This window comes from Talpa europaea (assembly GCF_964194135.1).
Source record: "Talpa europaea genome assembly, chromosome: 2".
Classification (NCBI taxonomy): Eukaryota; Metazoa; Chordata; class Mammalia; order Eulipotyphla; family Talpidae; genus Talpa; species Talpa europaea.
The window spans coordinates 49,008,768-49,022,278 of record NC_140068.1 but is presented as its reverse complement, the minus strand read 5'-3'; the positions used below and the strand labels follow the sequence as shown (position 1 = coordinate 49,022,278).

The 13,511-nt window shown below is 33.0% G+C and overlaps 1 protein-coding gene across 1 annotated transcript in view; it reads right to left on the bottom strand.

The window, feature by feature from the left end:
- Nucleotides 1-13,511, bottom strand: part of ASCC3 (activating signal cointegrator 1 complex subunit 3) — a gene marked incomplete at its 5' end in the record, with an annotated part of 257,934 nt that overhangs the window by 143,172 nt on the left and 101,251 nt on the right. The window contains one exon of the mRNA XM_084227788.1: nt 2,036-2,170. Within this exon, the coding sequence (XP_084083914.1) occupies nt 2,036-2,170 (135 nt within the window). The remainder of the gene's footprint in view (nt 1-2,035; nt 2,171-13,511) is intronic.

Sequence of the window (13,511 nt, the reverse complement as noted above, 5' to 3'; positions counted from 1 at the left end):
ATAATGATAGAATAGCGTGCAGATGAAATGAGAAAATGAAAGTGAGAACATTTCTTACATTGTTTGTCTGAGAGGTACAAAGGAAAAAAATGGCGATTTTGTGGTATCTATTATCAGCCAAATATATGAAAGGCTAGAAATATAATGGTGAACAGGACAATATTCCTTGAAAATATGAAATTATTAGTATTTATAGAGTTCATTCTTGTTTAAAAAATCCAATAATAACAGTTGGATCAGGATAAAAATCAAGTATAATAAAAATACCAAAACAAAAAAAGGGGAGAATAAAAATGACTACAGACTTCCAAGTCTGCCTACTATATTAAAACTTCCCATTTTGTCATTATTTTTTTTGCATATAGTCATCTGTGAATTTGTGTTAGGTGACATTGTCTTAATTAAACATTATTTGAAAATGTTTCTATAAAAACAATTTCTATATGCTTTAGAATACTTCAAGCTATATTATTTACACATATGCCATATCAAGGGTAATAATAGTGCCAGCACACATCATAGGTTGTTGAAGATTGAATGAGTTATATAAAACAATGAAAACAAATCCTAGGATTAGAAAATACTTGATGTCAAATTTATTATTATAGCAATGAAATGATAAACCACATTATTAGAATAGCACATAAACCACATTATTAGATTGTTTTCAGAATTGAGAGGTATGAAGTAACCAGAAAGCCACAAGGTGGCACTCAAGACTTGGCTTTTAAACACAACAGAGTTGCTTTGTATTTTCCAAAGAAATGAAACAAGACAGCTGAATACCAACCTAACTTTTTAAAGACTCACAGATAATTAATAAATGTCTAAAAGACTATACATGGTATAAGGATTTAGCAGAAAATTACATAAAATGAAAAAAAATGATAGACACTGGATTTCTAAATTGGAGGAGAATCTGATATTTGAAACAACTGGCATCAGAACATTACATTCATAATTTTAATTATTAACAAAAAATGGTGAAATTTACAATGCAATCCTAACACTAGATATATTTTCTTAAGCTGATATATCTGAAAGTGCACAGCACAAAATCTGAGAGCCAGCAGCTATCAGTAAATATCAGTTAAGTTTTGTGTTATGCATATGAAATATTTTGAAGTTACTGTCATTTACTGTGCATAGATTGTTTTATTTGAAAATTTATCTGTATACTTTTTAAACACGGACAAACTTTTTCTACAAAGGGACAGAGGATATTTCTGGCCTGTGGGTGATATAGTCTCTGTAGCAACTATTTAATTCTACACTGCAGGTCAATAAATGGAGCCATAATAAAGAGGATTGTTTTCAAATAAAATTTTAATTACAAAAACAGGTGTCCACATTTGGCTCTCAGGCTGTATTTTGCCTACTTGATTTAAAGCCATTATTTGTAAACCTTAAGTTACCATCAATATCTACGTTATCTAGAGAAGTGCTTCTAAGACCATAATGTACATCAGATCAGCTAAGGACCAAGTATAAATGCAGACTATGACTTGGTGAGTATCTGTTGGGGCCTATGGCTCTGCATTTCCAATGAAGATCCAGGACTCTTGTCCTTTGATTGTACACTGCCTAGCAAGGCAGTTGTTTGGAAACACTTTTGTCTCAGACTTTCACATTCTTAAAAACATGTTTGGCTTATATACATTATATCTGTCCATATTAACCTTAGAAATAATAACTGAGCAATTTATAAAACATATATTTAAATGTTTAAAAGAACAATAAGCCCCATGTTAGCATATTTTATGAAACTTAACTACATTTTATATTTTAACTATATTTTAAAGAACAGAGTATAACACTATAGTTGCAATGGCATGAAAAGAAGTGATAATTGAATGCATCAAGTATTTGGTATCCTTGAAATATCATTAAGTGAAGAAAAAAGGTAAAATTATACACAATAAATCTGAAAAAGTAGCATCTTAGAAACTGAAGACAGGGGAATTTCATAGAAAATATCTGGCATGTTTAACACATTATGTGCTTTGGTTCTTGGAACTTGTCATTTGTTCCCTACCTGTTTTTCTGCATGTCCATAGTCAGGTCCTTGTGTAGGTAAAAAGCACAAAATTTGACCATTATTTTTTGCTCTTTCTATTAGAGACTTAGCTGTTCTTACAGTGGAATTTCGAGCATGTACAAACACCATCACCTAAAATAAAGGAAAGCAATTTATTTAATATGCACATTCATTAAATATAAACAAGTACTATTTTTTTTAAATAAACCCCCTAGTTTATGAAATCTTCATTTCCTTATTTTAGAACAAAGCATATGTAAGATAAAGGCAAGTTAAATAACATTCAGTAACAATGCTTCACTTATTGTTATTCTGTAAATTGGCAGAAATTACAACTGAAATTAATGGATTTATAAAATATGGAATTAATTTGTGTATTTCTCTTTTGAGGACAGTTCATTAGCACAATCATTATGGGAAAAGAGTACATAAAAAATAACCAGGGCCTTATTTATCCACAATAAGTTTTCCAGTATCATAAAGATATTTAAAGAAATTGAGAACAATAAAGAACACTCTTGCTTGGACAAAATCATGTCTAAGACCAACCATTCAAACTATACCTTAGGGAACTCCTGGAAATTAAAATGCATCTAGAGAGGTATTTGACATTTTTGTTGTGATACACCTTCCTGTGGTACTATCCACAAAATGTGTGGAAATCTGAATTAGGGGGATGTTTTGTCAAGGAGAAGAGGAAATAAAGTACTTCCAAGGACAATCACCAGGCAGAATATGAATGCAAGTTAAAAGAATAAGATAAGCGAGTGCTGCATGGTCTGCATTTGCTGCCTGTCTGTGACTGTCATATCTCCTCTGTTATGCTGCAATTTTAGCTTCCACTTTTCCGCCCAGTAAAAATAATTTTACTGTTTCATATGAATAGCTGATCTTTTTGAATTTTATATGGTGTGAATAAAATCACCTTTAGATATTTTAATAAAAATCTGAAATATACAATTTAAGGACAATTAGTGTGGGTGCTTTGGACTTAAATACAAGTTCTAATCCCAGCTTCCAAACTAACACCTCTAAATCACCATAGAGTCGTCATGCTATTCCCCTTTGGCCACAAAAATCTGTAGCTCCAAGTCTTGCCTCTCTCCTCAATATCTCTCTGTATTTTTCTGTTATTTATGTTTTTCTGGATGCTAGAACTTGGCTGTTTTTTGCATTTTACTCATTTAGGAAAACATGGTTTTAGACAGGGAATTAAAATGCTTATGTGAGCTGTTTTAAGAACATTTTGACGGGCCTCCCCGGTGGCTCAGTGGTTGAGCGCTGGGTTGCGAAGCTGCTAACGCCCTCTGCGACACCAGTTCGATCCGCAGCCACCGGAGGAGGGTCCCACATGGCGTGCAGACCTCTCCTGCTGCCTGCTGCTCCCCTCAGCAGTGTACTTCAGTCCTTCTGCCTGCTCTGCTCCCCGCTCTGGCTCTGGTGAATTCTCTCACCCTCCCGCGCTTCTGACTGTACCCAGTGCATGTATAAACAAAAACCAAAAAAAAAACAAAACAAACAAATAATAAATAAATAAATAAAACATGCCTCTAAAAAAAAAAAGAACATTTTGAGGACAAATAACAGTAAAAAAGGGAAAGAAGTGTGGAAATGATAGAAAGGAGATATGGTAACATAAATCTGGAGTACACGGTATGTAATAAACCCAGGTAATCTGATGTCTGTAAACTTGTCAAAGAAAATGTTCCACATTTAGGATGTAGATAACAATCAATCAAGAAATAGAATGCTTCAATAGCTAATATTCCTTTAGGGTGTATTCAAAGTGAAGGAGAGTAGATAATCTAGAGAAGATAAGCTCCTCAATGAAAAGCATTCTAGAGAATTTAGAGACAATAAAACAAGAACTGCAAGTTATGTGGAGAAATTTAACATAAGTTAATCACAGTCTTCCATGATATAAAGTTTGAGAATTCACACTTTGTCAAAATTCTAACTTATTTGCTAATACAAACATTATTAAATGTTTGGAAACATTACCACAAGACTATTTCTGAAGAGTACACTAAATATATTTCAGTAAGTTCCATGGATACTTGGAAAATCCTTGTTTTCCTTATTTTCAACTAAGAAAAGTCAAAGATCAGACTGACAGGCTCCTTCAATTCTGGGAAAATATTTTTACTTTATAGGATGTCAAGAAACTGACATTTAGGCTCATTGTAATATTCTCATAATTACTGACATAAACTAAAAGTAAGTAAGAGAGAAAATTCTTTAACCATAATAAACTGGTGAAACTACAGTTCAGAATCTGTCAAATTCTACCATCTTTTCTCTTGTGAAAGGTAAATATAACGGTGTTTATTTTTAAAGGGCAAGGCAGATTTTTTCCCTCTTATATAAAAATAATTTTTATCACCCATCAAGCCCCAACATTAAATCTTAAGACGATCTGAAATGAATTTACTTATATTAATTTATTCATTCATTCAAATGTTTCAGAGCTTGTAGTCTCTACGAAGTTACTGAGAAAACTGCTGTGAAATAGAAAGACAAGATCCCTAAAGTCATGGAGGTGACAATCTAGTATGACAGATTAAAAACAAAAAATTATTTTTTACTTGATAGGTGTATACTGACCATGGATGGATAAAATACTATTAAAAGTAAAGATATGAAAATGTGCAAGACGAGGTTCCTTTTATGAAGACATGTAGAATTTAAAGAGGTAGATGAAACTGTACATCTAACTTAGAAAGCTGACCCAAAAGAATGCTAACCAAGGAGCTAGTGCGATTTCCTTCATTCATCAACATTCCAAGACATTTACACAGAATCTACTGTGTGCCTAACAATTTACTAAGTACCAGGGATAGAGTAATAAATATATTTCAAGACTCCAAAGTGGTCCACTACTGCCATGGTCAGAATCAGGAGTAATGAATCCTACCTGGCTATAAAAGCTGGGTGTACAACAGTAATATTCAGAATTTTTGTCCTTGGTGATTTTAGCATGTTAGTTTGATGAAATATGTTTTCTTTCAAAGTGTCTTACAATGAGGCCTAGGGACTAGAATCACTATTAGTGTCCATTAATATAGGTTTTTGGGTCCTTTCCTAACACTAATTGAGTAAGACTATCTAGGGGTAGGGTCTAGAAACTGGATTATTAACAACTATTGAGATGACCACCTCACTATTTTCTGAAATTAATTACCACCAATTTACTTTTCTCTGAAGTTAAAAGAAGTTTAACAGAAAGCATAAATAAAACTACCACTACAAAGATGATTTAAAAAATATCCTATAACCTGTCTTTATTTATCTATACATATGAAATATCAGAGTATTACATTATTTTCTGTAACTAGTATAGCCCCAAGATCATTTCCCAGATGGACTGGGTTTTATAATGCAACCAGATTTTTATTCTCCATAATTCAAATGCCACATTATGTAAATCTTGTTGAAATAACAGATATGGAGAACATAATGGAAAATAAAATATGACCCTAAATCTTCATTAATTATTTCAGTCTGACTTGTCAACTTATCATTTTGCAAATTATTCTCTACTTCAGTCAAGAGAAATATTAGTTACAACTTAAAGTAGCAATTTCTTTTTATTAAAGGATCCATCATGTCTTGTTCGGTAAAATAAACTCTTTTTCTTATTAAGAATTTTCTGTCTAGAGGCTCCAACAGAGGCCATTACAAGGTTTTGGGTCCCTATAAACATACTTGATTTTATGGTTTGCTAATTTAGTTAATTAATTTAAATAGACTCATATGAAAATTATAACTAACAGAGAGGACAGCACTGTTTCATTTGGCAGAAATAACTCCAAATTAATCTTAGAAACACTGCTGGTAACTGAACAGCAGTTAAATGGGTGTGGGTCATTAAAATAAGATTAGAGCAGTAAACTCAAGTCTATAGTATTGGTAAATTTTTACTGTTATATAAAACTTCGTATTTTTATCTTGGGCTTGTTAGGTTAATGCATTAAGATATTTTATATAATCATTTTTTAGTTTAAAAGCCATTTGGTTTAAAAAAATATATGGAATTGATCTTGGACCAGAAAAGAAAGTATGGTCCTGTTATTTGACTTGCCAAAGACATCATGATGATCAAAAATAATGAAAGAGTGAAATCTCATACAATAATCATTCAGAAAACCAGGATGTTTAAGTAACTGATATCGTCTCAATGTGTTCACAGATAACGTCTAAATTTATTTGAAAAAGACCAAAAATTCTACTTTGAAATATTATTAAATAGCAGTATGATTTAGAACAAGTTATTTAATCTCTTTGATTTTTATTTCCCTGAGATCACATATAGTCACTGCTGTTACAGTATTACAGTAAGGATTAAAGGATATAACTGAAAATACTGCATTTAGTAAAGCAACAGCTCTCAAAATTAGAATGCTTCAACATCTCCTGGCAGATTTGTTAGAAACACAAATTACTGTCCCGTCCCATCCCTCTACTCCTCTTTCTGACTAAATAAATCTGAGTCAACTCAAGAATATGCATTTCTGACAAGTTCCAAGGAAAATCTGTACTATTTGTACAGGAACTTTGAGAATCTCTGGCAGAATTTATAAGCACAAGCACCATTGTAAGAGTAGTAAACATTAATAAAATAATTTGGCCTACAAAGATTAAATGGTTAGATCATAAATGACTGACACTTATATAACCATTTATGCAAAAAGTGTGTTTAATATAAAAAAACAGTTTTAAAGAGCACTTATCTTTTAATAACTTTTGCAAGGTTGAACTTGAACTTGTATAAGATGAACCAGAAATTAAAAAAATAACAGAACATTTAAGACTGAGATTATCTGAAAAGAGGAGGGGCAAAGAGTAAATGTGAAATCTGAATCAAAGTCTCGTCCCTAAAATTTTCTATTAGGAAGGAATACTCAGTATGGAAATATCTGAAAAGGAATAGTCTGTTGTGATCATGAACATATTAATTATTCTAATGATTTACTGAGTTATTCTGTGACATCTTTTATGATCTTTTTTTTTATCTAAAAAATCATACAAGATTGTAGATACATGAAGGAAATCTTGCTGAGGAGTGATGTTTGGTAATATAGTATTGGCTTTTGCAAGCGCTAAAGAAAAAGGTTTGAGGGTGATGAGGTTCACCTCTTGGTGGGTTATATTTTCACTGGAATCAGCATAGTCATTTATTTGTCTTACTCTAATTCTTCTTTCTTAACCCAGGTTACTCAAGAGAATAGTGAGTACTAGAGCTGATAATATTATTAGCACCATTATAAGAGTAACAAATCACAAACAGTGATTACAAAGTGTGTGGTATCCTGACTAGCAGCATCAACATTAGCATCATGCACAGCTTAGAACAAATTAACAACCCCACCCTAGATCTGAGTGGGAAGATCTGACGGTGGGGCCTCTCATGTGTCCTTGCGGGTAAGTCTCAGAGCTATCACCGTGACACCCATGGAGAGGGCTTGAGTTCAATCCCAGGTCAGGGAGCTAACCAACATGAGGTGCAGCGGACCTCTCCCATCTTGCCCACTGCTCCCCTTAACAATATATTTCAATAAAATCCACCTGCTCTGCTCCCTTCTCTCTCTCTGGTGAATCCTCTCAGTCCCCGTACCTCTGGCCTAAACCCCAGTTCTTCTAGGCAAACATAAATAGAAATCTAAAAAAAAATTCTGAGGGTGGGGATCACAATCTAGTTCAAGTCTTCCAAGTGATTCTTATGCATATTAAAATTTGAGGGCTCTGCATTAAGGCATCCATTGTAAGGTGAAACAACAATAATAACTTATCTATGCATTTAGGATAGAATAGTTTGGTTAGTATTATTTTGGGGAGAACTGTGAAACAGTCTAATCATTTTTCATGTCCTATTGGTTTGATGCGGAATGCCACTACAGATGTATTTCAAATATATTTACATACCACAAGAGGTATATAGGCACAAAATCAGGTAAATGAAATTTTAAAATGTAAACACAATTTTATCAGGTAAATCAGGTAAAAAAAAATCAGGTAAATGCAATTTTATCAGGTAAATGCAATTTTAAAAGGTTCAGTTTGCATGCTGTACATCTAAGATTCCTCAATAGTGGAATACTACAATTAACTACAGAGTTCTCATTTTAGGCCTGACAAATCTGGCCACCTGGTCATTTAAAGTACAGTTTCCTCATTTATGTATTACATTTGCATAGAATCCCATTAATTATAAATGCATTCATTCATTCATTCATTTTAAAAGCTAAATTAAATTTACGCTAGGGAACTGTACCAATGGTGGTAGCTGGATTACAAGGTATTTTGTAGAATAATGATTAAGATAAAATAAAGCCAAAGAAAAACACAACAAGCTTTCTTTTTTTTTTTTTGAAGATTTATTTTTATTTATTTATACAAGCACTGGGTACAGTCAGAAGCGCGGGAGGGTGAGAGAATTCACCAGAGCCAGAGCGGGGAGCAGAACAGGCAGAAGGACCGAAGTACACTGCTGAGGGGAGCAGCGGGCGGCAGGAGAGGTCTGCGCGCCATGCGGGACCCTCCTCCGGTGGCCGGGGAGCAGCCGGGGATCGAACTGGCGGCGGCTTCGCAACCCAGCGCTCAACCGCTGCGCCACCGGGAGGCCCACAACAAGCTTTCTATTAGAATATCTTTGATATTTTGAAAACTAAATAAGTCACTAGAATAGTCTGTTGTGATCACAAACTTATTAATTATTCTAGTGATTTACTGAGTTATTCTGTGACATCTTTTATGAGTTTGATCTAAAAAATCATAGTAGACAGAAAATTGCCATAAATTTAGTCCTGAACTCAAATCAGGTAATCTTTGCCCTCTAGATAGACAATTTACAGTGGTGTCTATCATTAGGCACTTATAATGTAATGACTTCAAACTCAAATGTTATGAAAACATTCAAATGACTTCCAAAAAAGTCAGCTTCTTAGAGCAAAAAAACAAAAACTTGCTGCCAACACCTCCCCCCCCCATTTAATCAGTCCTTGTTTGATGGACATTGTTGTTGCCAGCTTACTTAATGTAATTCTGCAAAAAATAAACTGTCTGAGAATATATTTATTAAATAATTTCACAGAAGTGTAATTGTTGGGTGAAAGTGCATATATGACCATTCACTGCACCATGTTCCTATTCTGAATACCGTCTTTTACCATCAGGAAGTTTTTTTTTTTTTTTCCATTTTGTAGGTGCTCTTTGTCTATGGAATATAGCATGTTCTGTCTTTTTCTATAATGCAAATATTTTTGTTCTAGTCTACACTTCATCTGCTGTCTTTATTTATGGTATCTTATTCTGTATGGCAATAATTCATTTTTCTTTACATATGTCAGCATTTTCCTTTATGGGCTCTAGGAAATTCATTGACAAGGAGGTGAGAAAAGTCATGAACATATAAAAAAGTGCTGAGCTTCACTGGTACTGTGTGGCTCTGAAAACACAATGGTAGGTTTAAACGAATTGGGTTTTGCTCTCATTGAGGATAGGCAGATTTGAAAAGATCCATAATATACTACTAAGTAAAAAAAAACTAAGTTGAAGAACAATTTCAATAGTATTATCTTGAATCTGTGTAGGCAGTGTTCTGTATGTTTGAAAAATAGAGAAATAAATGGATGGACACCAACCAAATTAGCTGCCTCACAAAATGAAAATGGGATGTGGGGAAATAAAAAGTTAATATTTCCTTTGTTTCTCTTCAACTGGTCATCTTACCCATTCAAACAAGTTTTATAATTAAACATTAAATTAAATTGAACAGAAATTGATCAATGATGACTGTGCAGTTATAGTGGTATATTTATAATATACTATTATACCAGTATATTTGATATGATTATTTTATTGTTAAGGGATTCGTGGTGCCAAGGTAAAGAAAAAAAAAAGCTTAAAGAACACATTTAACAATGTACTTATTGGTGATGGTGGTATCTTTGGTAATGTTAGTGACAAATCTGTCTTGTTAGTTTATCTGGAAATGCTTTAAGAGGAAAAAAGTGATCATGGTCTAGCAGGAAAAAATAGCATTTCAAAGGAAAGTAGAAGTTCAAAGGTACAGAGAAGAGAGCAAATATGTATGGTGGTAAACAGACTTGCAACAGAAATGGACATGTGGACAAAGAAACAATAATATCTGGAAAAGCAAAACAAACCTCAATAAAATACATACTAAGACAAAGGGAAAAATCCAGAGAAGACTCAAAAAAACTGAAACCACTAAAGGCAATATTTGAAAAATCATTTCATATTAGAGAAAGAGTTTGAATTGAACAGAGAGAAGGCCATGACTGTGGAAAAAACCACAGATTGTTGTAAGGAAATATACATTAGATGCCACTCAAGGAAGTATAAAAGAAAAAGGTAGACAAAACAAAGCGTAGGAAAGGCCTAAAGAAGTTTTGGAATTGTAAACTGATATAACAATCGACAAGACAATTTTAAAAGGATGGAGTTATTAAAAGAAAAAAAGGTGACTCTACTTTTACATAGAGTGAAGACAAGCAAGAAAGTACTTTAAGAAGAATCCTTGAGAGATAGTATGTTTGTCTGACAGAGCTTATAAAAGGTTTTTGATTTAAACATTTTAAAATATAGCTTTGCAGTCTTTCAAGTGCCTGAAAAAATTCGTACAAGTTCATAAAACTAAATTTTAAAAAAGAAAAAAAAACCTGTCATACCTACATGGGGAAGATGAATGCTACCACTGTGTTTAAATTAAAATAATAAAAATTTCTCTGATGCTTCCGGACACAAGCAATACTTTATTCTTTTGAGCATCCAAATAATTCACATTCTCCTCTCTAAAGCATTTATCACTGACTTCCTTTTATTTTTAGTTATTTCTATGCTTGATTTAGCTCCTCTGTGAGTCTGCAATCATCCAACAATTACATGACAGGCTCTGGGGACAGCACAGGTCCCTGAGCTTTTGGAGTTCTTATCTGGTTACTATGGAGCAGGACTATCTGAGAAGAGGAAGAATACAGAATATATATAGACTATAGAAGAAAAGAATATATACAAAATATAGAAGCTGCCATTCATTACATACACAATGATAGTCAGGAATGACCAAAACAAAGTCAGCAAGTTTGCTATTACTTGACATAGCATTCCAAGTTTCTTTATTATTGTCCTTACAGTGTTATCTCTCTAAATCCTTCTTGTTATTAAACAACTCTGTACATTTTTATGCTTTCAGTCCTTTAACCACATTTTACTTTATTTAGTTCTAACAACGTCTGTGCAAATTCTACCAACCCCTAAGGCCCAGTTCTAATGATTCTTCACCAAATCTTTTCAGGGAAAGTTAATCACTCACATAGCACTTTGTTCATATTTCTACTTCGTATAATCTCGAGATGTATATAATTCTCTCCACAGCTATCAAAATCACTGGGACTAATAATAAAAGACATGATTTATTGAAGTGCTTATTATGTGTTTGGCCCAGGATTAGGTACCATGCATAGGTAACTATCTTACTACTAACAGCACAATTAGGTAGGTAATTCTATTAGCATTTCACAGATGAGAAAACTAAAGCTCCAACTTTTAATACCTTGCAACACATTCAAGAGCAAAAGAAAGGAAATTAACCTCAGACTTGACTTTTCAATGTAACTTTTTATCCATCAAATTATAGTCCACTCTTGGATGCTGCCTATGGGCAGGTTTGTATCTTACTGATTTGAAATCTCCTAGTCATACCTCTCTCTCTGCTACACATAAGCTGTGAGCACTCTATAAATGATTACTATAATTTTAATTTAAAGATGGCAAGTTTTCACAAAAATCATTTATTTTTAACAATATTTTTTTGCAGACATATTAATTTAAAAGTTTATAAGTCATAATAGGATGTAGGTAGAATTAATACTTTCATTGAAACCGTTATTAGAATATACTATATTCTAATATACTATATTAAAATGTACTATATTAGAATATAATATTTCTAATTATTCATAACAGTTTTCCTGAATTTTATTAAATTTATTACAATGTTCCACTGATATTTAATAAACTAAAATAGCTATTTTTATTAGTCTTTTGACACTGATGTACAGCTATACAGGTATTTGAATGACACTGCAAAGTTCAAAGTTAGTGATTTAAAAATGAAACAATTTATAAAATGAGCTATTCTGAGAGCATCTTAACAAAAACCAAATTTCTGGACTTTGAAGTCAAAGATAATTCCTAAATCAAAACCACCTACATTTATAATGTAATTAAATGAATCAAATTCATCAACTAAAATAATGCCCTACAGATAATGTCTCATGTTTTACAATGTAGAAAATCTGATGCTACTATATTTCAATTACCTCAATAGAACTATAATCACTAAAAATAGGGCTAAAATAATATGTTTTAAAATCCTCTATAGTTATTTATTAATTATATGTATAACAATTAGTATTTAACAACTAATTTTTACTATCAGATATTCCTGGCAACCTGCTAAATTACTAAAAGCATGTTTTTTTTTCCTTGAAAAAGACCTGAATAGACATCTATCAAATACGCCATGAAAGTATAAACTACCTCAAATAGGGTTAATTTATCTTGTCCTAGCTATATCAGAAAACTGTATAATTCACTAGTCTTCATGCATTAAATTATGCAAATAAACCAAGGAAAGTAATCTGGAGTAGAGAGAAGTGGTTCCGCGGCTCCAAGCTGTGTAATTAGATCTACATTCTGCAGTTCAGAGACACCTCTGGAATCTCACACTGTGAATCTGCAGTTCTTCTCAGGAAACCTAAGCTTTTAAGTGATAAATAGATTCAAGTTATCATTACTGAATTATATTTAGGGCATTAGGCTGAACGTGAAAAATATTTTTCACCAATTTCAATAAAGGAATCACCTTAACGATTTATCAGTTAGTATGTTTGAATTTAGGGAGCTTAATTGCTGTATTTGGCTAAAGGAAATTCGCAATAATTTACATCCGCTAAACCCTAAAAGATACTGCTTATCAAAATACATAGTAATGATAATAAACAAATTTGGAGGATTTAAAAGTACATTCTGTACCATGACAGCAAACACACACTATTGTAAAGCAATATTGTGATAATTAATTCCTCTTAACTCAGGACACTAGACAATATACATAAGAGGCATAGGACAGTGGTATTTTAGCACAGTCCCTGGAATGAAGGACACAAATAGTACAGAAAAAAGTGGCGATTTTATTTATTTATTTATTTATTTTTTTAATAGAGGCATGCTTTATTTATTTATTTATTTGTTTGTTTGTTTATACATGCACTGGGTACAGTCAGAAGCGCGGGAGGGTGAGAGAATTCACCAGAGCCAGAGTAGGAGCAGAGCAGGCAGAAGGACCGAAGTACACTGCTGAGGGGAGCAGCGGGCGGCAGGAGAGGTCTGCGCGCCATGTGGGACCCTCCTCCGGTGGCCGGGGAGCAGCCGGGGATCGAACCGGCCG